The sequence below is a fragment of the Polypterus senegalus genome, chromosome 3 (genome assembly GCF_016835505.1).
Source record: "Polypterus senegalus isolate Bchr_013 chromosome 3, ASM1683550v1, whole genome shotgun sequence".
NCBI lineage: Eukaryota > Metazoa > Chordata > Cladistia > Polypteriformes > Polypteridae > Polypterus > Polypterus senegalus.
In genome coordinates, this window is record NC_053156.1 from 42,616,656 (window position 1) to 42,642,675 (window position 26,020).

Here is a 26,020-nt window from a genome sequence, read left to right on the forward strand (position 1 = left end):
TGGGCTAATTAGGTAATGTTTTATTTCCCAAGTCCTGTGTTTTGGGAACAATATAGAAATTAGAAAACTTAAGTTTGGCAAAATATATATATATATTTATTAAAATCTACCAAGTAGTTATATGGGAATAATGTATTTTTTTCTTTTTAACGATATTTTCATCTTGATTTTCATTCTCATTTTCTAGGTGTTTTAATTGTTTAATTAATCCATTATTTATTAATTAGTTGGTCTGATGCTAAAGTAGTTGCAGCCTTTGATTATTCAGTGTTGTTTGCCTGGGAGTCTGCTCTGCTCATTTTTAATTGTCATTAATAAAAAACACTGAAGGGGAAAAACTGCACAGCGAAAGGGCAAAATAGAATGAAATCAACTAAAGAGTTAAGCAATTTAAATCTATAGCAAAAGCAGAAATATTTCTAAATGTCTTATAAATGTACAAATCATGCTGCTGTGCTTTTTTGAATGAAGAATAAAAGAAAAATACAATTTGTTTGAAATACATTTTTGAACTCTGCTCTTTCATTTTGAATAGCCCTGTCTTTGAAATTACTGATTCAATGCTTCTTCATTTGTACCCATATTTAACTGCAACGCTCTCATCCTAGAAGTTGAGCTGAAATGACCCCAACCAAGAGCTGTGTTAGTCAGCTCTTGGATTAATTAACAGTCCCATCTTTTGCTCCGTTTATCCTTGTTTTTTTTTTTTAATCCTAATCCAAAATAACATCTTTGAACAATTTTATAAACTAATTCAAACAATATCTCAAGGGTGTTGTTAAACTGTTTGTTATGTAATGATAATTACCATTAACCTTGTTATATTCTTGTAAAGCCGTTTTATTTGCTTGAGGTCCACCAAATAAAAGTGTATGGAACCAACATTGCAGAAGTACAAAGTTACACTCAACACTATCCAAAGAATCTAACAGTGTGGAGCAAAAAAGGCATCTCTGAATTCATACTGTCTTGTAAAACAAATATAAAAATTTGTTTGCTAGTCATAGTCTATTCTGGCAGTATCAGGTGCAACACAATTAACTCTGGATATGTCTGTGGAAGGGATATCATACTTAAACAAGCAAAATTAGATATAACTTGTCTACACAAGAAGATTGACCATAAACATTGGGTTTATTGTGGATGTATTTAAAGTGAAGGCTGTATAACATTTTAAAAAAGCCCTACTATAGTGTGTCACTCTTTAACTTGACCAATTAAATTAGGTCCTCATTAAGAATTGTGCAAAACCATGTATCAAATGTTTATCAAGAAAGAGGGTTAAAGAGTTTTCCATAATTTTGAAGCAGGCTCCAATCAAAGTAGTAAAGCAAGAGGTAAATGAAAAGGAAACATTCTCTCATCTTTGTTGAGAAAATACGTTTATTTGTATAAAACAGCAGCACTCTGTGTGACAAAAAGGAGTGTCTCGTTCACAGTACAAATTAGTTTATCATAGTTTATTTCTAAAAACAGCACAGCAGAAACTGCAGAATTATATCTTTGTAAGTAGCTGAATAAAGATGTACATTTTATAATTTGGACAATCACCAGCCACTTCTTTAAGGTAGATAAGGGACTTCTGAGCAACCAGGAGTATACCTGAGAAAATTCAGACAAGCACCCAAACTATCTACTACTATCTCAACAAATAAAATATTCCTTATAATAAAAACCTAAACAACTTAGTGGCTATACATCATAAAACCCACAACAGAACCTATATCAAACAAAATAATAAGCCACTTAATGTCCAACAAGTGTTTTAACCCTGCTCTCTCAGTAATACTAGAAACTTTTCTAGAATTGTGGTATAAGTTTTATTTACTTATTTTGAATTTTTGTGGGGAAATTATTAATGCTTTTAATAGGACATATGTCACAGGAAATGCCCGATGTTCTGAGATGAATAATAATTTGGGTTAAAAAAAAAATAAAGTAACACAGATGTAGTGGACCACATAAGATTCCAGATAATGATAATCAACTTTCGTTTAGGTTATCTTTTATTTCTGTTGCCAGTCTGGAAAAAAAAATAGAATTAAACATTTCACTAACAATGGAAAAATACAATGCAATGTCAATCACAAATAAAACATCTTAAAAAAATTCTCTTAAGTATGCTTAAGCCATTCTTTGCCCATTACCTACTAAAATGTTAAATAAAACTTAAGTTATACTATATATTTTCAAAGCACAAGCTGAATTTGTGCATTTGCTTTATGTCTAAAATAAATCAAGCAAGGTTCCATGTGATGACTTAACATATCACAAGTATAGTCCCATTACACAAAAAGAACTAACAATAGACTTAACTCCTTTGTAAGCATACTGGTAAGAGGTTTGGGCTGAAGCAATTTCAAACGATGAAACTAGCCTTTATTAATTTTGTAGTAGTTATGGGACACACATTTAAGGAATGTTTTATGTTTAAAAAAAATTCTTGATGACTAATGCATGGCCAAATTTAGCAAATGTTACATTACATGACCTCTTGACATACGGATTTTTTGACTATGGTTGCTGATCTTGTCACAAGACCGACTTACATGACGGATGGGAATCATTCAGTACATAAAATTATCTATCTAGCAGTTTTGTTCACTCTTTTTTCCGACAGCCAATAGCATGCTGCTTGGTGGAGCTACAGCAGTACAAAGGTTAACAGGTCTGGTGAGTTCACCCACAATCTCAGCCCTATTTTACTTTTTCTAGTATCATAAAACATAAGAAATAAGACAGACAAGCTTCTCTTCTGTCAGTCATCAAGTCTGTTTTTATAAGTGTTTAGGACTGAGGACTTTGCCAATGTTAAATATACCGTGGACCACCTGATGGTTCACTCTCATTAGCATAAATTCCACATTAAATTAACACATTTGTCAATTAAATATATGTATGCACCATACATTAATAATTTCACTTAAAAATGCCTACTTCAAAAATCCTTCCACTAATTAATAATTGCTTCTAATGGTCAAAGGACCAAATCTGGACAGCTTCAGTGTAGCCTCCATGTTTTACTGGCTCCTCTAAGTTATTTTTAGTAGTATAGAAAACCCAGCCTTAACAAATGTAAGTGGTTGGGAATGGAAGTAAACACTTTAAAAGTGGTATCACCAAGTCCAAAATGCTTTGAAGCAAGATAGAACTGTCAACAGGTAATACGTCAAAAATGGAGATGAATGTATAAATGGGATGCATCCGAGTTAATGTAGTTAAGGCACAACAAATTAACATTTTCTGCAAATACAAAATCAGTTAATTCATGCAAAATAATGGTTTACTCAACAATTTAAGAATGTAAAAGTAAAATATTCAGCAACATAAGCAGAATTATGTTATAAACACAAAACACATGAAAACAACATGAGAAAATTGCAATGTTTAAGACTAACTACTAAAGTGGGTTGACAATATTATGCTCATGCTATAGCATAAATTGACAAGCTGTAGTTTGATATGATAACAGACATGTTTAGATTTTACAATCATGAAAGTAAGTAAGAGACTAACATTTGTGCAAATGAAACATCATTTTGGTCAAATATGATTAAATACCGTTTGTGGACTACACATTGAGAACCACTGCATTAAGTAACTGACACAACAAATCTAACTGAACCCTTTCACCGAATATTCCTTCTATCCACCAAGGAATTTCTGACTAAAATGATTATCAGCAAAATTTTGTCAGATTATATTTTTTGCTCACATTTTGGGTTTTTTTTGCTTACCTGCATGGTTATATAGTATGAAAATAACTGTTCTTAAACTTAACGTTTGTGGCTTTCTCTTTTTGCAGCAGTTGGACTTTTCAAATAGGACTGTCATTTAAAAAAAAATGCCAACAAAGGTTCCATGTACCATAGTCTTTCAGATTTTTGTTTGCAGTAGGTAAAAGCATGAGAATGGCTTAAACTACTTAGACAGAAATCAACATGAAAAGTAAACAGTTGGAATTATGAACAGCTTGCATCTCAACAAAGGTACATTTCATTTAAGCTGGTGTTCATGTGAGCCTGGATATGTGGCCCTCCTTGTACCCTTATAATAAAATCTAAACTCACTCTTTAAATACAGCAGAATTGATCTGTATACTAAAACTTTACCACAGTGAAGAAATGTACACCAAACATTACCAGATGTCCTTTTATTATTTTGGCCATGGAAATGTTATTCTTCTTATGATTGCAAAAAGAAAAATCAACATTTGTTTCATCTGTGTACTCTAGATATACTAATAAGGAGTGTGGAAGAACATAGTTTATCCAGGTCGCAGAAAGAATCAATGAATTGTCTGATCTTTTCAAAAATTCACAGAAATTTTACTGAGAGTGCAGTGTACTCCAAAACTGAATATTTAACAAAATACTATGCATCAGAAATGACTGCCTGCACCTGATGAGATTTATTGCTAAAAGGCAGTGTTTCTTTGAATACAGCCAGGTCGTCTCACACTCATGACAATATTTGAAGCCCTTTCCACAGCAAAAAAACACAGATATGAACCTTTAACTTTTAAAATTTGCAGCACCAAAGGCTTCCTTTTTATGAAAAGTACTAGACTTCATATTGGGATTCTCATTTTACTAACTCACCTGGTGTGCAGAAATATCCCGTGGTTAGAAAAAAGTTAAGTTTTAATAACTTTAGTGAGAATCTGAGAAGCCATTTTAGACTAGGCATGTTGTTTCTGAGGAAACAGCAAAGTCGCCAGTTGGTAGTAGTATCTAATGAACCTGGAGATTTACTTCCCATATATACTCTGTTTAGTCAGATAAGGATACCCAGATGTTCTTCTGCATCACAGATTTATACATGTCATAAATTTAGGATACTCTCCCGACAAGTATTTTATAAAGCCTAATTATCTATAAATTCAACTCCACGCAGTTAAACTTCTTAAAAATTAAACTCCAGTGTTAATCTGGAAGCAACACACAACACACTTTGGAAGACTAGAAAGGAATGGGAAAATCATGCATACCTAAATAGGAGTAAAAAGCAAACTTTGCTTAAGACTGCTGTCAACATTGTAATAACCTAAAGCAAACAGGAAAAAACACAAAGAAATCCATCTATACCTTCTGCCTCTCTTCAGTACCTGAGTAAAGAACCATAAAACTAAGACACACTAGAATGCTATGCAAAATGAGCTCAGAATTACAGGCACATTAAAACTCCAAAAAACCTTCAAAATTCTAAGTCACAGTCTCAAGTGAAGTTGCTATAACTAGCTTAACAAATATGTTTTATTCTTAATTCTGTTTCACAGAAGAGCACAAACAGCAAGAAACGTAAAGATGTAGTGCATAACGCAGATTGTTTCCTTCTCGGATTCCATTTGGCACATTACGGAGTGGATTGGGCTCATTTTGAAAGCTGATCACATTCCCTGACGGATGCTCTGAATGATCTGGAAGATAGCTAAATAAAAAACAAACAAATGAATAAACATGAATATTTTCTACTGACAATTGGTAACGAAACACTAAAAAGATACTTTATTAATGATCCTTTTATTATAAGTAATCTATACTACAAACAGATATTATTTACTAAAATAGAACATTCAGGGTTTGAAATACAGTATTCATTACAATTAAAAGCAACAGTTCTGGCAATTCATAATCACCATTTCCAGTGCACTTTAAACAGAAAACGTATAAAATTATGTAAACTTCCTTATCAAAAACTCACCAGTATAATATATTTATAGCATAATATCACAAGATGATTAACACAATAAGCAAAGGTACAGTTTACAACAACAAACAAAAAAATATAACATTACAAGGAAATAAAATGTGAAGAGCACAAACAAGTATACTATATATGGAACTACACTGACAAGAGTAAATTCAGGGGTTGTAGTAATTAATCAGCAGACAATATTTACATACAGTAAATCAATCAATTATATCCCAATTATTCATGTTAAATGGAAGTCATCGATCTGGGCAAAAAAGGGTGTGTGATCCCTTTTAGACTACAGAAGGTGCTCTCAAGCTACCTGCGATGCCAAGAAGATGACAATGAAGTCAAAATCCTCATATATATTAAAGTTACTGGTATAAAAGTAAGCAGGGATGAAAATGAAATACACAAAATACAAATATTGTCATTTATTAACCCAAACATGCCACACAACATTTTCAATATCAATGCCAAATCTCTCCCTCACTTTTGGCATTTCTTTAAATCATTTATGACTTTGTTAGCAATTAAGGTAGGGTTGTCATATATAGTGTTCAAAAGCCTTGTGGCTCTGTGCTTATGAACCCCAATAAAGATTTAATAAATTAACCAAACCCCAGGTTGTCTATCCTTTCTGTTGGGCAGTCAATAAACTGACTCCCACCCAATTATACTGTCTGGGAATAATTAACTTCCAGGCTCTCACCGTTTCCCTGTGTTGACATTCTAATTTCACCTCTAGCCATGATAGTGACCCATCCTACTGCCACAACTGGCTCTTTTATTCTCAGGACCATGTCAGGTTGGTAAAATAGGGTTGTGACCTTGCATCATTTTTGCAACACAAATGGAAATGAGCATAACAAATGATAAATTAAGTGTTTAAAAACACAGTTTTACTGTAAAAATCTGATGCCAAGCCACTGACTTAATTCTTATTACTTATAGAGGTTTGTTTTTGACTTAAGCTTAGTTGAATTGCTTCCCAACCAAGTAATGAACAAATGTGAAAGGTTAAGAATTATTTATTGACTAGTATAGCAGAACTCCCCTTTATTAAAACGGGCTTAATAGTATTAGCAGTGTTAATTTTGACAATACATTTTGATTTAGTTGTAGTCTTCTGACTAAACTGCATTTTAGTCATTTAATTATTGTTAGTTTTAGTCTAGTTTGACTCGAAAAAAAAGATTCATTTTAGCAGAGAAAAAGTAAATCTGTTTTAGTTTACAAAAAGTAAATCAGTCAAACAGTCAAAAATCAGATGGATCTTATTTCACTTATGAATATGCACAGAATATACTGTACCTCTAAACTATTATACTAACATGCACATTAATGTGCCAAAGTACAGTAGTGGTTATTCAACATAAACTGAGGAGTAGGAGTAGAAAGGATTCATTCCTAAAGACCTTCGTCAGATGATGGCAGATCTGGTCTGCCATCATAGTTTTCTGGTCCTCAAACATACCTTAGTTATGCTACTATAAGATTTTAACAAAAAAGTATACAAGTGTTTTTACTACATTCTTCACATTTTAGGGGTAATGCTCAAATAATACTTTACTCTCAAAAATCAACTAAATAACACAGATATAGTGTCTTTAGAGTCACAGTCAGCAATGCAGCTGTGCGGTTTCGCCGTACTGTACATATCGTATTAATTGTACTGAAATCCTAAATACATTTTATGTTAATATTAACAAATGCAGCAACTCATTTAACCAATGATGGTGAAAAGTCAACTAGCCACTTCATTTGAAACTTGCCTCGATTTTTAATTGCTACAATTGTTGTTGTCACTGCCATGGTGCCCGTATGTGTTAAGTGGATGTGTGCGAGGTGGTTTCACATAGACAAACGTGTGAATGTGCTCATTGCAATCAAGGAATGAATGCAAAGTTTCCATTCCTTTATCTGGATTGTACTCAAAGCGATTAATCCCCGCATCATTTTATCTGCTGTAACAAATGGGTGACAATACAAGCAAGCTAAATAGTTACAACTCACATCTCTCCGAGGTTGCATGCATCTAAGATTGAGCTCTCAAAGCCGCACAAATCTGTTTAAGTAACTTGTAAAGGGATACAACTGGTAATAGCAAAAGCCTGTGTGTGTCTGTGTGTTGGATTTTTCTTTTTTTCCCCATTAATATACACGTTTTCCCCAATTGTACACTGAAATTCTTGAATGCAGAGCACTGGCAGACATGAATTCTGCGGTTTTTCTTTTCGTGCTGTATCATCACCACAGTTCAGCATTTTTCATATGTATTTTTACTCACATTTTTCTCACATATTATTGTGCCATCCGAAGTAATTTGTATATTTGTGGTCATGTGAGAGTGCAGTACCGACCTTACTAAAGATGTGACATCTCTACTAGCAGCACACCTAAAATAAGCCGACGCACTGGACGTGCGAGTATTAGGAGGGTAAACAAGACAGAGAGGTAATGTTAATGTTGTCGGGCAAGTCGTCATCTAGATAACGTTACATACATTGGCATGAATCTCCGGATGGTGCACCACTAGACCCCTCTTCAGGTTTTTTTAAATGTTGACCCTGTTGTCAATGCTGGCTGAAATGTGAATTTCCACTTGGGATTAATAAAGTATCTATCTATCTATCTATCTATCTAAATGCCATCTGTCTTCTACACTACCTGTATCATTTTCTCTGCTCTCTTTCTATATAATTGATTTCTCAATTGTGGTAACTCTTTACTGGGTTGGAACTGTATGGTTTCATGAATAAATGTTTAATCCCATGTTAATAAACCGGATAGCTTGTTGAATCAACAGACATCAGAAAGCCTTATAGGAGACCATAGGGGTTGTTTATATTCCCATCACAGACATTGCTGCCGTCTCTACATTTAAAAAAAAAAAAGAGGGGGCGCAACAGAGGCAGTATTTAATAATGTTATTAACATGATTCAAAAGTTGATTAATTCAATATTGATTTAAAAATGCTATAAATCACAATACTGTATTAGTATTGAAACTCAAAATTATAACTGCCTTAAGAAAAAGTAAAATTAACACCATTCTCAGTTGTTTTCCTTCTACCATACTCTAAGGAGCACAAAAAATTGCAATTCATTCTGTTTCATCATGGCTTATGTGTATTTCACTTAGTTACTGCCATGTGTGCAAAGTGCAATGGAATTCCTATCTGCATGTTTGATCAACATGGATCAGGTTTCCATTGTCCTCCTTGGGTCGCCAAATTTTGCTCTGCTGGTTATGAATTAAAATCCATCAATCTATTGTCAAACCTGCTTATAACATAACATCACAAAATATCAAACACTGGCAAGGTAAGCAGATAATTTTCCTTTCACATACAGTTTCACAAAAATCAATGCTATTAAACTCTTTAAAAAAATCAAATGTAGCTAAATTAAAAATGACACATACATTTCGCTTTTCAATCTGTATTAAAAAATATTAACTTGTCAAAAACTAGTTGAAGTAAAACACGAGTATACTAAAAAGGATAGTTTAACGCCTGAGGAGAAAAGCTTTATTCTTGTAAAAATAAAACAAAAAACACCCCCTTATGCAAAAAGCCTTACTTGATATTTATAATCTTAGCATCTTCTAAATTGCAAAGCTGTGATATGACTGTACAGTTACATCACATGCTAGTCAGTCTAGAAACTATGTATGAGGCAAGCAAAGCAACAAGTAATCCGTGAAATTGTAGTTGTCATCTCTGTATGGCAACAGAAGAGGTTTGCAAATATAATACAATACTTTCCAAAAAGCTAAGGTGTGATGTGTTCATTAAACTTTATCAGTATGACAACTTTCAGTACATATTTGACTTGTAATCTATAGACAGTGGCCTCCAGCTCTTCTACAGGCTTACAGTTAAATTAAGTAGATTTGAAAACAGATGACTGTGTGATAAAATAATCTAAAAAGAAATTAATGTAGCATAGTAATCTAGCAATCCAATAAGGAGTTGACAAAGTAAGAGTGTTTCTGCATTACAGAAGAACATGATGAATCAGACTGTGACAAAGTTCAATAGATAGCAAAATGATTTTGTGAGGTTTATTAGCTGTCAAAATGAGTCAGCTAAAATATCTACAAGCCTATTCATTATTTAGGAAGATATACAAATGTAAGTAAAATTAAGTAAAGGAAGTAACCTACCAGACATGGTACAGTGGCAGCACAAAGACAGCTAATTTGCAGAGTAACAAGTAATTCTGCCTCACAGCTTCAAGATTTTAACAGTTGCACAGGAGCTAAATAAAGTATTGTGGGTTACTTTAACTTGGGGACTCCTAATAGGCCCTAAACACTAACCTGTGGAATTACAATACAATAAAATTTATTTTTGTATAACCCAAAATCACACAAGAAGTGCCACAATGGGCTTTAACGGGCCCTGCCTCTTGACAGACCTCCAGCCTTGACACTCTAAGAAGACAATGAAAAACCCCCAAAAAAACCCTTGCAGGAAAAACATGGAAGAAACCTCAGGAAAGGCAATTCAAAGACAGACCCCTTTCCAGGTAGGCTGGGCGTGCAGTGGGTGTCAAAAAGAAGGGGTTCAATATCATATAATACATAAAACAGATCAAATCCTCAATACAGTATAAAAATAAAAATTTTACAAGTACGGAGCAGAATTTAACAGTAGATGATATCACATAATAGGATTTGGATTTGAAGTAATCAACATAAAGGTTTTAAATTTGTGTCCACAAGTGTTGCTCACCTAGTTATACTTGATCTGAACAAGTACACACACCTACTCAGACTAACTATCAATGAAGATTCACCACAGTGCTATAAAATGGATCAAATAAACTCGTGGGAACAATGTCACATGCCCATGTAGGTGGACTAACAGTTGGAAATGAAAGCTAGATACCTTACAGAGCACAGGGATGAATATATATAAAACAGTGTCTGGCCTTAGGCTTGTTACTGTAGACACTTTTTATGTTTACACCCTGGGACTGAACACAGATGTGTATTAAAAACATGTAATATCAACATATGATACAATAAACAAAGTGAGCTGCACTTACCTGATCCACATACTACAAATACAAACAGTGCCAATAGCCAGGGTCCCACAGGAGACTTGTCCTCTTGGTCCACACGCTGAAAATTGCAGATATTGCAATGGTTAAAAACAGTCAACAACTTAAAATAATTACTGATAGTTTATAAGGCTGCACAAAATTAGAAACATTACCAAAAAAAAGCACAGACAGCTGGCTACTGTCATATAAAATCTTTTCATGATTAAAGTCAACTACTCATTTTAATTGCTTAAACTCAAAAGGTTCAGCCCCTTCAATGCACCTCATAGCTCCAAACCCTGCAGTCTCAGAATCAGTCTAGTTACTCTTCATGTGACTTTCCCTTAAGACTGTTATGAGCTTCACGTAAAATTAAAACAAACAGCAAACAAAATTCCAGCAAAGGTCTCATAAATCATTCAATTTTTTATCAGTTTATTTGCAGGTGTAGTGTGTAGTTCTGACATTACAAATATATTCTCTAAACATGGTGTCGGACAGTGGGAATATTCTGCATGTAGATATATACTATAGTTATGTTCTTGCTTACATTGTCATATTTTAAGTGAAATCTTATTTATTTTTTGCTTTACAGTAATCCCTCCTCGACCACAGGGGTTGCGTTCCAGAACCCCCCATGATAGGTGAAAATCGGCGAAGTAGAAACCATGTTTGTATGGTTATTTTTATATATTTTAAGCACTTATAAACTCTCCCACACTGTTAACATTATTAGAGCCCTCTGGACATGAAATAACACCCTTTAGTCAAAAGTTTAAACTGTGCTCCATGACAAGACAGAGATGACCGTTCTTTCTCACAATTAAAAGAATGCAAACATATCTTCCTCTTCAAAGAATGCATGTCAGGAGCAGAGAATGTCAGAAAGAGAGAGAGAGAGAGCAGTGCGAGTGAAAAGCAATCAATCAAAAAAATCAATACGTGCTTTTGGGCTTTTAAGTATGCCGAAGCACTGCGATAAAGCGGCATTTTTTTAGAGGAGCGTCCATATCCTCTAGGCAAACAGCCCCTCTGCCCACACCCCCTCCGTCAGGCAGAGAGAGTGAGAGAGAGACAGAGAAAAGCAAACAATCAAGCACCGCACGGGAAGCATATCGTATATCATTGAGGAGTTTTAGTTAATACGTAATACATGCTCTGATTGGGTAGCTTCTAAGCCATCCGCCAATAGCATCCCTTGTATGAAATCAACTGGGCAAACAAACCGAGGAAGCATGTACCATAAATTAAAAGACCCATTGTCCGCAGAAATCCGCGAACCAGCGAAAAATCCCCGATATATATTTGGATATGCTTACATTTAAAATCCGCGATGGAGTGAAGCCGCGAAAGTCGAAGCGCGATATAGCGAGTGATTACTGTACATAATGCTGACACTCTGTAGTCTAACATTCTACTATCATTCAAATATCTGTATTTTGTGTGGATTTTGGCAAGATGAATAGTATTCTAGCTGTAAGATTGTGGTGGTTAGGGTTGTTACAGTTTTTTAAAGAAGCAATTCTTCATGCCCCCTTAAAGGTCGCCATATTTAATGTCCTTCATATAATGATCCCTGAGACAATTCTCTTGAAGATAAAGTTTAAGATGAATATTTTTGAGCTATGTAGTATTTGTTAATCCCAACGAGGCATTTTATTTACAGTACATGTCTTGGATTTGGCTAAAACAACTGAAAAGTTATGTTTTTATTCCTCTCTCAGATAAGTAGACAGGTATATAAAGGAGAGGCCTGAAAGTGTTTTTATAATGAAAATGAGATGCAAAGTTTGCAAGCCTAATACCTTAACCTGTTAAGAGAGTTTTTGAAGAAAACAAAATCACAGATCCTTCCCAATCACATAATTACAAATGGGTTGGGGGCATACAGCATGGGGTTTAGAAAGATTATCATTATGGACTCAAGTCAAGTTGGGGAGCATGCAGTGGTACAGAGCGTTGCAGCACCCACTACATGGCGAAACAACTCGGGATCACAGTTTGCAATCCACCAGGCAGACACGTGGTCCTTTCCCGCCCTCCGGAAATGACCCTCTATCTGCCGCAGCCAGGTGTTATGTGGGCGACCCCTTGGCCTGGTCCAGCCACTCGGGTCCCTAACAATAAGGATCTTATGAGCCAGATCACCCTCGGAGAAACACGCCACATGGCCGTAGTGCCGTATCTGACACTCCCATGAATGTCACTGACAAGGTAAGTAAATCTCAACAAGGTCAACACTCTCTCTGCAAAAAGCCACACTACTGATGGCTGTGCCCAAGAGGTCATTAAAGGCCTGGATCTTGGTTTTTATTCAGGACACTCACAAGCCCAGACACTCAGACTCCTCACTCAGTCTCTCGAGCGTCCTAATCAGAGCCTCCACTGACTCTGCAAAGATCACAGTATTGTCAGCAAAGTCAAGATCTGTGACTCTTTCTTTACCAGCAGTTGTCCCACAGCCACTGGCCCCTATGACCTTGCCCAACACCCAAGAACACACCCCTGACGAACCCCAGAATCAACTGGGAAAAACGCAGAGGTCCTGCCTCCACTCTGCACAGCACTCACAGTACCAGTGTACAGGCCAGCTATGACTTCCAGCAACCTCGAGGGGATCCCGCGAACCCTCAGGAAGTTCCACAAGGCAGCTCGATCAACTGAGTCGAACGCTTTGCGAAAATCAACAAATGCTGCAAAAAAACTCTGCTGATATTCACATTTGCGATCCATGAGAACCCTCAGGAGAATTATGGACTACTGGATTTATTTTAACATATACACATACTAAACTCTCCAAATGTTTTTGTTGAGTATTAAAAAAATAAATGCTGTTTCAATCAATCAATAACAAAATCAGTACTACATGAAGCAGTAAATAACCAAAATTATTTAGAATAACATTTACTAACACCTTTTCAAGCTGTATTTGTGAAATTGACTGTGTCAAAATGTCAACTTACCAGGTATGTAACATTTGCTGCTGAGAGATCAGTGTTTGCTTCACTGCATGCATGAAACATTAGCCGATTGAAAAGTGACAATTCATGGAGACCTTTATTTTCATTTGTCATGAACTGCTAATGCTTAAAATTTTCCAAATCTCTCCTTTTTGCACGAGGCCTCATATTAGGGGGGTGCCTTTACAAAATACAACTTCTCAATTGAAAATTCAGAATTTCTGTACAACAGTCTTTGTTGCTTTGCTCTTTTAAAATACCTCACATAACCAATTAGATGTTTGACGTGGCTTATGACAGCTCATCTAGAATTATCTATAAAACTGTAGAGCAGTAAACCACTCATAATAGAAGGCTACATTCCAAGTTGCTTCTACACCATATAAATACAGTAAGTGGACATGTGCACTTTCAGTGCCTTTATCACATTTTAGTTAAAAAAAAAAAAAAATTATTTGTAGGCGCCTTACTAAACACTCAAGGACACCGAACAAAAGTAAAATGCAAAAGTTAAAATCAGACAGAGCAATTGTAATCAAAGAGAAAAAGCAGTCTTAAATGAGTTTTAAGTTGAAATTTGAAAAGTTAAAATGATTCAATATTTCTAAGCTCAGATGGTAGTGAGTTCCAAAGCTGGGGAGCAGAGCAACTGAATGCTCTGCTCCCCATAGTGGTAAGACGGACGAAGGGGACAGTAAAGTGGATGGAGGAAGAGGATCTAAGGGTACAGGTGGGAATGGCAACATGGAGGAGGTCAGACAGATATGAAGGGGCAAGGCTGTGGATAGCCTTAAAAGTTAGTAGGAGAATTCTGAATTGAATTCGGAACTGAACTGGAAGCCAATGAAGCTTCTGCAAAATGGGAGTGATATGGTGAATAGAGGAGGTTCTAGTAATGATGCGGGCAGCTGAATTTTGAACCAGTTGAAGTTTATAAAGAGATTTGCGAGAAAGACCAAAGAAAAGGGAATTGCAATAATCCAGACAAGAAGTGACAAGGCTATGAACAAGGATAGCAGTGGTGTGGGGACTGTGGGAGGGGCGAATACGATTAATGTTACGCAAGTAGAAATATGCAGACCGGGAGAGGTTATTGATGTGGGACTGAAAGGATAAAGTACTGTCCAGGATGACACCCAGACACAACCTGTGGGGAAGGGCAGACAGAGGAATTATCAATAACAAATGAAAAATGATTAGTTTTGGATAATGTTGATTTTGTACCAATGAGGAGGACCTCAGCTTTGTCACTATTTAATTTAAGAAAAAGTTTGAAGAAAGCCAGGATTTGATTTCTGCTATGCAATCAATAAGTGAGGAGGGTGGAAAGGAAGCAGTAGGTTTGCTAGTGAGATAGAGCTGGGTGTCATCAGCATAACAGTGGAAGCTAATGTTACATTTACAAACGATATTTCCAAGGGGAAGGAGGTAAATAATGAAAAGGGGAGGCCCCAGGACACACCTGAAGTAACAGCGGTGGGTTGGGATGTGAAAGTTTTAAGCTGAACAAACCGAGTACGGCCTGAGAGCTGGATCTGAACCAATCTAGTGGTGTGCAGGTAACGCCAATTGAAAATCATCTATTGAGAAGAATATTGTGACAAATAGTGTCAAAGGCTGCACTCAGATTAAGGAGGATGAGAATAGTAATTAAACCAGAATCAGCTGCCATAAGGAGGTCATTATTAATTTTTATAAGTGCTGTTTCTGTACTGTGGAGGGGACGAAAACCAGACTGGAACTGTTCATAAAGATTATTTTGAGATAAATGAGAATAAAGTTAAATAGACACTATTTTTTCAAGAATTTTGTAAATGAAGGGTAGATTAGAAATAGGACGAAAATTACTGAAATTAGTCAGATCGGCACCAGGTTTTTTCAGTATTGAGGTTATTGCAGCAGTTTTAAAAGATGAAGGAACAGTACCAGCAGTGGGAGAAGAGTGGATTATAGTAGAAATAAGAGGGACCATGTTGGGGTGATAGGTTTTGACCAGAACTGTAGGGAGGGGGACCAGTTGACAGGTGGATGGCTTAGACTTACAGACAAGATCCGAGATTTCTGAGAAAGTAGGAAGCTGAAAAGAGGAAAATGAGTGAGTTGGTGGGTGAAATTCAAATGAAGTACTGGAGGAAATCTGTACAGAGAGACAGATGAATTTTCTGGATTTTTCATTAAAAAAAGGACATAAGGGAATTGCAAAATTCAGTTGAGTAAAGGAGAGAAGGTAAAGAATCCAGGGGTTGTGCGATATTGTTAAGTAGTGCAAACAACGACTTGGTGTTGCCTTCATTGGAAGAAATAATGTGAGTATAATAGTTTAGATTTAGTTTGGGCAATACAGTCCTTGTAATAAAGTATATGGTTTTTGTACATTTCTTTGTGAACAGTCTAGTTTGTTTATACAACCATTCAAGTTGCCGGCCTTTGGCTTTCAAAAGCCGAAGTTCAGGAGTGTGTGACAATGTGGGTTCGATGCATGCTCCCTTCTCACTATCAGTAATGTTACCAATGAGCTTGGCAGTGAGGCACAACAAAGCAAAGCTTTTATTTAAAAACAACAATCGAAAACAATGCCGAAATAAATAAAGTGCAGTGTCTTCCAAAATCATCATCAAATAAATAATTTATAAAATCAGTTGTGAAATGGAGGTAAAAACCAATACATAAAAAACAATCCTTTAAAAACAAGGTTAAACCACAATGCAGGAAACAGTCTTTTAAAAACAAGCCCCGTGACTCCTCTACCTGGCAGCTCCCCTGCTTCTCCTGTCTGGGCTTCTCAACAGGGGAGTTGCCCTCTCAGCAGCTGAACTTTTCTCTGCTTGACTGGTCTGGAGGCCTGCCGATTCCTGGCTTCGGCCGCGCACTCAACCCAGACCGAGACTTGGTTTCCTTGACAACCAGGATGCTCACATCGAGGACTTCACCAACCAAGCCTCCTGACTCCCACTGCCTTCACGGCCTTACAAGGCCTGTCGTCCTTTAACTGGTCACGTCAGCTCCTTACTCGCTCAACTGGAGCGACCGCTTCCTTCTGCCCCCACCGAGTGTTGGCCAAACACCCTTCTTGGGGCTCACCTTCCAGCTGCCTACCTGCGAGCCTGCACTCGCTTGCTCACTCACACCGGCTCTCTCGCCATACTGCTTCCTGCTCTCTTCTTTTTTTAATCCCCTTAGCCAACTCGCGCTTCTATTTATCAAGAGGGCATGGCAGCTGTGGCAAATCAGCAGCCCCAGGAATAATCACGGATGCAGACGGTTTCTCACCTGTGCACTTAGGTGAGAAACACCCACATTGCGAATCCCCCCCGAGAACAGCTTCAGCCACACAAACACCATGCCCCCTCACCAAGCCGTGAGCATGGTGCTTATTTATTTAAGCCTGGCCTTTGATGGGAGCTGTGGACCCGCTATACCACAGCGTGAACCAGGGAACAGAAAAGAAGAAACAGATCTAGTTTTTAATGGAGCGACAGAGTTAAGAATACCATTAAGTCCAGTGTTATAGTGCGAGACCAGTTCTTCAGGAGTGGATAAATAGTGGATGCCCATAAGGGAATCAATACTAGAGGAAAAAGTGTCTAAGTTAATATTCTTAATATTACGGAAAGACATGAGACGGGAAAGCTTAGTGTTGGAAAGTGCAAGTTTAACATTGACTGATCAGTTATGGGGAGTTTATCTGCAGTACAATCAAGCGGGGTAACTCCAGAACAACAAATCAAGTCCAAGATATGTCCTTTGGAATGAGTGGGAACATCAGTATAATGCTGGAATTCAAAACTCAAGGCAGGATGTAAAGTCTCTAGTAATAGGGACATTGATATTATCCATATGTATATTGAAATCCCCCCAGAAATATTATGTTTGATGAAACAGTAGATAAGTGTGTAAGGAAAACAGTAAAGTCGTTCAGAAAGTCATTTTTTGGTTTAGGGGGCCGGTAAACAGTTGCAATAATAGTAGGAATAGGTCCATTTAATTGACACACAAGAGATTCAAAACAACTGAAGGCAGGAACAGACAATGGCAAGACTTTCCACTTCTCACGATACAATAACGTGAGACCTCCTCCCTGGCCAGAGCCACAGGGTTCAGAGATGTAAACAAACCCTGGTGGCGTGGATTCGTTAAGTTGGGAAAAGTCATTAGGTTGTTGCCATATCTCAGTTAAACAGAAAAAGTCAAACTTATGATCAGTGAGGAGATCGTGGATGAGAGGCCCCTTGCTCATAAGTGGTTGTCACTGTGGTCAGCGACTCTGCCTAAATTACGTGGAGGACGTCGAAAACTGGACCAGATGGAGTTTATTATTTTTGAACTGTCAGATTGGATACTCCGGCAGGACCCACGGTGAATGCATCTACGACGGGGGAGGAATACGATGTCTGGGTCGAGATACAGGCCATTTAGCGGAGGCTCAGACAGGTCAAAGCGGAGTCGGAGTAGCTCTGCAAACGAGTACTGAAGCAGGCCTGTCACAGGTAGGATAGCAAGCGGCAGGAGGGACCAAACAAACACGAACCAAATAAATATCCTACCGGTCCACATGTTGAGCGAAGACGCAGACAACTCAGATGTCTGGAGAACAAAGCCAGTTAAGTTTCAAAGCGGGGATAGGCTGAAAAATAGTCCATACACAGCCAAATCAGCAGTCAAGCTAGAAATCAGTCTAGATTTAAATGATTGAAAAATAAAACTCAAAGAATAAATCTGCACGAAATGAAAATGAAAATAGCTGCATAGTCCATTAGATTGTAAGTTAATCGTAAAAAAGTTAAAAAGATGAAAAAGTTAAAGTTACCGGACAGCAGTGGCGACTCACTTGCCTTGAAAATCCTAGTATCACATATTTACTGTTTGCTAATTTATTTTTAAGCAATGAAGCATGTTGTCTCATCAACACACTAAGTGCAACTCCATGATTCCATAATGCAGCTTACATATTAAAAAGACATGAGCCGAGACATGCCAGTGTCTGGCAGATATAGAATTTTTGAAAAAGAGACAAAATGTTCTTGATTTTTACCTACTGTAGCTGTACCTACTATGATAAACCTCAATTGGTTGTCATGGATTACTATGTCTACTTTGCTATCTAATGCAGTCACATCCACAAAACTAAAATACTCACCAGATGAATTATATCGACTTCGAATAAACTATGAACTACCTATTGATCTCCTGCTGCACCGCGGCATTCGCCGACAACCAAAGTACATTCACAGGGGCTCTCATCGTCGTTTTTGTCTCAGCAGGAGTGGCAGCAGGTCTATTCCTTCACTTTGGCCCAAAGGACGCACTTGTCCACATATTTTAGAGTGACGTGTTGACCGTAACATGCTTATTCCTCTGGTAAAATCACAGGAATATGCATCCAGACACTATGAAGTTTGGATTATTTAATACTCTCTAACAAAGCTCTGCTGATAGGTGATTTTATTTCAGACACTAAGGTGGACTGCTTATGCCTTACGGAGACTTGGCAGCAACCGGGTGATTATTTTTATCTAAATCAAGATCCAGATTTTGTCTGCATCTAAAATCCCGTTCTTTGGGGAGGGGAAGCAGGTTGCAATAATTCACTGCAAAGACCTAAAATTATCACCGATACCTCTTCCAGCATATCCATCCTTTGAACTGTTAGCTGGCAAACTCTGCGGACCTTCACCTATTATAATTGCTGTTTTTTATATTCCAGCCTGTTTCTCCTTCTGGTACTACACCATCAGAATTAGTAGACTATTACAATGCTGCTCTGTCTTCTGCCTTCGATACACTAGCTCCTTTAAAAACACGGACTGTTTCATTTATTCACACTGTTCCCTGGTTTACATCTGAACTCCGTCAGCTCAAAGCCAGGGGCCGACAGTTGGAGCACCTAGCTAAAAAGAAGGGTCTTGTTGTACACAAGAAAATGTATTCAAATCATATGTTAAAGTATAAAAATGCTCTCTCTGCTGCCAAAACTGTATACTATTCTAACATTATCAATACAGGAGGGAAAAATACTAGAGCTCTTTTTTCTACAATGAACAGGCTAATTAAACCACCAGAAAATGTTGCTTACCATAACCTCTCTGTTAAATACTGCTGTACTTTTTTGGATTTCAACTCAAAAAATGAAAAAAAAAAAATCCACCAGCAACTTGTAGAAAATGTTTTTGTAGAAAATGACATACTCTCTATCACCCATATTCCCTTTCCAACTACCCTATTCTCAGATTTCAGTTTTCCAGCTGAAAATGATATCTCAGAGCTTATAACAAAATCTAATTCTTCCACATGCCAATTAGATCCAATACTAACAAGCTTTGTTAAGTCCCGTCTCTCACATATATTCCCTATGATAACTACTATAGTTAACTCTTCCCTTACTACAGGCATGGTTACTAAAAAAACAAACTCAATTACACCAATTCTGAAAAAACCCGGTTTAGACCCTAATATCCTTAACAATGATCGGCCGGTCTCAAATGTTGCATCCATTTCTAAAGTTCTCGAAAAGATAAGTTGCCTCCCAACTTCAGTCCCATCTTTCAAAAAATAACCTTTTTGAACAGTTTCAATCTGGGTTTCGTCCTAAACACAGTACAGAAAATGCCCTGGTCAAAATCACAAATTATCTCCTCCGGGCAGCTGACATGGAACTTTTATCAATTTTTGTGCTTCTTGACATCAGCTCCACATTTGATGCCATATCTCATCATATACTTTTGATACAACTAGCTAGTTTTGGAGCCTGTGGCCTTGTCGTCCAACGGTTCTCTTTCTACCTCACTGATAGTTGGGAATTTGTTCCAAGGGCTTTAAATCTGAGAATGCAGTCGTTACTCAGGGAGTTCCGCAGGGTTCTGTTTTGGGTCCACTTCTTTTTCTCATTTATATCTTCCCAACAGGTAATATCTTTCAGCACCATGGTATTAAATTTCATGGTTACATTGATGACACACAGCTATATCTATCCACTAAATCTACTTCTGCTTTCCCTCCAGACACTCTTATGGCAGGTCTCCAAGACAAAGTCATGGAGGACACTCAATTTTCTCCAACTAAACAGCAATAAAACTAAGGTTCTCCTCATTGGTTCTAAATCCACACTTGCTAAGATTAACCAGTCTACTATTTTAATTAACAATATTAACACAAACATATCTTCCCAGGTCAAGAGCCTGGGCGACATTTTATACAGTACTCTTTTTCTTCCCACATAAGTAATGTTTCTCGGACTGCCTTCTTCCATCTCCAAAACATTTCTGTTTTTAATTGGACTCCTGGGCTAATTAAGGCATGTGTTACTTCCCAAGTTCTGTGTTTTGGGAACAATATAGAAATTAGAAAACTAAGTTTGGTTTTATTATATATATTAGGTTGGGAAACACTGGATTACTATTTTAGCTGGTATCCCACAAAAACTTACTCATCACTTACAACTTATTCAAAGTTCTGCTGCTAGGTTAATAACCTGTTCTAAATGCACTAAACATATTACACCTATTCTCTCTCATCTTCACTGGCTCCCTGTTAACTACCGAATACAATATAAAATACTGCTCTTAACATTTAAAGGTCTCCACATCCTTGCCCTTCCTACAGACTTACACTCCCTCTTGCTCACTCAAATCCTCATCTGCAGCTCTACTTTCTGTACCAGACATGAAAAACTCAGTTCTATGGGAGCGCGAACATTCTCTCATAGAGCTCCTCAACTCTGGAATTCTCTTCCATCTCATATCTGTCAACTCGATTCAATAATACATTTTAAAACTGCCCTCAAAACTTTTATTTTCAAACTGGCAAACCAACTATGAATTTAACACTGTCACTACCTGTTATCTTTGTATGTTTGCTACTACCACTGTAACTTATTGTTTTTGATTTATCATTCACTTAGTTTTTATTAATGTTGTTTAATCTCATTGTAAGGTGACCTTGAGTGTTAAGAAAGGCACCTATTAAATAAAATGTATTATTATTAAGTTCTACCAGTGGAGTTTCCTTCTAAATGGCAAAGACGTGCATGTTTTGTTAACTGACAGCACTAAATGTATGATTAGGTGTGGGCGAGATGCAAGAGTGTGCTCTGTGATTATGTGCTGCCCTCTGCAATTGCTCCATCCCGGGTATGACATTAATCTGCATCCAGCAATGCATTTAGGTCCTCCAGCTTGAAGGGAAAACATGGGGGTTGGTGGCAGGACTGGCACTCCAGCCATCGTAAAAACCCTCATACTGTTCAGCGAGGTACTTAGGTGTCAGCCGTTACAGAGTTGCACTTTCATCTCAATCTGGGTTTGCTGTGTGGGGGGTGAGGCAATGAGCTGCAATCAGCACATGCTACCAACCTCTCTCTCACTAAGGTCAGTTCCCATCTTGCGCCCATTGCTGGCATGACAAACACCAGCTTTTCATCACCGTTAACAGGATAAGCAAGTTACAAAATGGATTGACAGACCAATATAACCATGCTTATTACATTCAGCGGGGGACTATGGAAGACTTTGTGCCCGTATCTGGACTATGTACTGCATTTTCTGGTAAGCAATCAATCTTGCTATGTAAATTCTTTCATTCATTTAAAAGCTGAAATGTATGCAAATTACAGCAAACTGATAACATCATCAAGCTATCAATGCATGTACAAGCTATGTATTGTCTCTTTCTGAACTACTAAATGGGATACAACCATCAATAATGAAAGTCTACGTTTACTTTTTTGTCATCAAAAAGCAGTAGATATTTCCCTCTTTAAGTTCAATCATAATTCAATTTTAAATTGAACAACTGACTTCTACAATCCCACACTAAAAACCAAGCCTGTAACCATGCACTGATATATTGTTATCACTCGGTAAGCAATAATGGCCCCAAAGAAATTTTTTGGTTTCAGAAGTTTTGGACTAAACACTACTGAACAGTAATTACACCAAACATATAACATTACATGAGTTAATGTAATAAATGACTTTCTTGCAGCATATACAGGTGCATCTCAATAAATTAGAATATCAAAAAGTTAATTTATTTCAGTAATTTAATTCAAAAACTTAAACTCATATTATATAGATTCATTACACATACACACAGTGATATGTCAAGCATTTATTTCTTTTCATTTTACTTTGCTGACCATTACCAGAAGATGACATGTCAGAGTCACTTTCAGATGAAAGTAAATTTTGCATTTCATTTGGAAATCAAGGTCCCAAAGTCTGCAGGAAGAGTGGAGAGGCACAGAATCCAAGTTGTTTGAGGTCTAGTGTGAAGTTACCACAATCATTGGTGATGTAGGGAGCCATGCTATCTGCTGGTGTTGGTCCACTGTGTTTTATCAAGTCCAAAGTCAGCGCAGCTGTTCACCAGGAAATTTTTGATCACTTCATGCTTCCCTCTGCTGAAAAGCTTTATGGAGATGGCGATTTCATTTTCCAGCAGGACTTGGCACCTGCCCACACTGACAAAAATACCAATACCTGGTTTAATGACCATGGTATCACTGTGCTTGATTAGCCAACAAATTCGGCTGACCTAAACCCCATAGAGAATCTGTGAGGTATTGTCACGAGAAAGATAAGAGACACCAGACCCAACAATGCATACGAGCTGAAGGCCCTTATCACAGCAGCTTCCATAACACCTCAGCAGTGCGTCAGGCTGATCACCTCCATGCTATGCAAATAGAGCCCCGACCAAGTACTAAGTGTGTAAATGAGCATACTTTTCAGTAGGCCAACATTTCTGTATTATAACATATGTTTTTATTGGTCTTATGTAATATTCTAATTTTCTGAGATACTGAATTTTGAGTTCTTTACCTGTAAGCCGTAATCAGCAAAATGAAAAGAAACACACATTTGAAATATATCACTCTGTGTGTAATTAATCCATGACTTCACTTTATGAATTTAATTACTGAAATAAATTAACTTTTCAATGATATTCTGACTTATTGTGATGCACCTGTAGGACTAATTAATGTCTGACCATAAGAAGCATGAAGTTAGTTTTCCCATTGCTTCGTTTTTGTTTTTGGTAGCCTGGAGACCAAAACTGCACACAGTACCCAAGATGCGGTCTAACCAGGGCGTTATAAAGCTTGAGCATAACCTTCTTGGACTTGTAATTTACACATCGTTCTGTATAACCCAATATTGGGATTCCGCTAATCTTCTTAATGACTTCTGAGCACTGTTTGAATATTTATAGTTACATGAGTCCACTATGACTCCTAAATCACCTTTCAATTTTCAGACCTCCCATTGTGTATTCATGGTTAACATTTTTTATTCTAATTAGGCACTACCTAATGAGCAGCTCGATAAGGAAAAATGTAAGACCTGAGCAGCACAAGATGTACTATTCCCATTAATTGTGCTTTTCCACTATTAATGTGACATGTCATGCTGATGTTCAGATGTTTTCCCTGTAAGTGAAAATTGCATAAACATTTACTTTAACATACTTAATAAATGTGGGTTTTTACTTTCAATACCACTTTACAACATGTCAGCGCTGTGAAAGAAAATTTACACCACCAATTAAATGTGCCTTTAAACAAATCATCCCGAAGTCGTTAACAAAAGATCAGTAAGTTACTAAGAAAGCTTCAAATTAGAAACATCGTCAACAAACAAAAAAAAAAAAAATTAAAACCGGTTTATGACAGCTAATCCCCATTATTCTCGGAACAAATCTTTACCCTTCCTAGTACTGAGGAGTTTGTTTTCCTACCGATGATTTCTGGATGTTTCCTCGCTGTGAGATGGCCTTGCTATGCTTTTCATTAGCAACTTTCATCCTCTGGACCGCCGACATTCTTGCGTTTGAACTGGAGAATGTCTACGCTGTTAAAACAAATATGTCAAATACTCAGTAAATATCGGTTTGGCTTGTTCTGTTACAGTTTTCTAAGTCTTCTTCCCAGCTTAACCTAACACACCCAATAGACAGACACCACGCAAACAGTTTAAACCATTTCCTGTCCACACTTGGCCGACAAGTGTATCAAAAATAGCAGTCCGGCTCGCTAAGCGGAAACAGTGATACGCACACCCTTGTCACGTGACAAAGGACAGTAGCACCTATCTCTACGGGCTCGGGGCGTCTTCAGCGAATTTGTACAGACAGGTTGTTATTTTTTAACACTTTTATAGCAATAAATTGCTTATAATACATGTTTTTTAAGAGTAAAGAAAGACTAATATATCAAACACAGTTCATATTTATGGTCCTTTATTGTTAGTACATTTTAATTCCTACTTGCATGCCTTCATACTAACAGTGAATACAACACAAACAATATATGAAACACATATCTGGAACATTAATGTAGTTATCAGAATGTGTGGCTAGTGAGCAGCCTTTTGAGGTTTGTGAAAAAACGGGCTTTAAAAATAACGGTCCAAGCGCAAATAGTGGTTAACGGATTATGCCGCCACCTAGTGTCAAGCGCTATATATCGCTTTTTATAGTTTTGTTAATTCAAATCAGCTTCAAGTGGATGTGTGGAACCCGACTCCGTGAGTTTCACATTAACAAAAGTGGTTTTAAATAGAATAAGCCGTGCTTTTGCTTAAACTGAGCTATGCGTCTAACTAATAAGACATTAGAGAAATTTTATACCCAATCAACCATGCTCACGAACGCTGTACCACCACCAGTCGAAATGAAGATGGCCATGAACTTGGAGATTTTTAAACTGAAATTCCAAGACTCAATTTAGGCCTCAGGACTGCAGAGGAAACCCACAAAGCTGCAAACAGCTACCTTGAGACCAGTATTGGGTAGAGGGTGTCGCCACGTCTGCCAATATAACTGGCAGTTGACGGAGGAACAACGAAAGGATTCTTCCAGCATAGGTATTTTAAATCTGCAAAATTTCTCATGCAGGAGGAAGAAGAGACAATAGACATTTTTGTTACTAAATTGAGGGAGAAAGCTGCTACAAGTGATTGTGGACACTTGAATGACAAACTGATTAGAGACAGGCCAGTGCTAAGAACTGCTGATAAGGGCACACGCTGTTGCCTTTTAAGGCAATGGAAACTTTCTTTAGCATTGGCTATTGACATACAAAGAAACAGATCTATGGATGAAGACGCTAATACAGACTAAACTGGACAGATAGCGTGAGGAGAATAGAAAAGTGTAGGTATTGTGGCAGCACACACTGCCGGGGACTAGCACTGTGTCCAGCTTTTGCCAAGACCTGCTAACTTCATGGCACTTCTAATCACTTTGCAACAGCATATTTTGAAGCAATTTCAGCTCCAGCTACAAACAGTACTGTGGACAAGCAGGTCGAGTTA

The 26,020-nt window shown here is 37.3% G+C and overlaps 1 protein-coding gene across 1 annotated transcript; it reads right to left on the minus strand.

Annotated features, from left to right (window-relative positions):
• Positions 1–1,365: 1,365 nt before the first annotated feature.
• Positions 1,366–24,714, minus strand: zgc:85858 (uncharacterized protein LOC405879 homolog). The gene is made up of 3 exons (XM_039747061.1): positions 24,444–24,714; positions 10,753–10,828; positions 1,366–5,430 (listed from the first exon to the last, which is right to left on the minus strand). The coding sequence occupies exons 1-3, from the start codon at positions 24,525–24,527 to the stop codon at positions 5,390–5,392; spliced, it is 201 nt and encodes a 66-aa protein (XP_039602995.1). The 5' UTR covers positions 24,528–24,714; the 3' UTR covers positions 1,366–5,389.
• Positions 24,715–26,020: the final 1,306 nt, after the last annotated feature.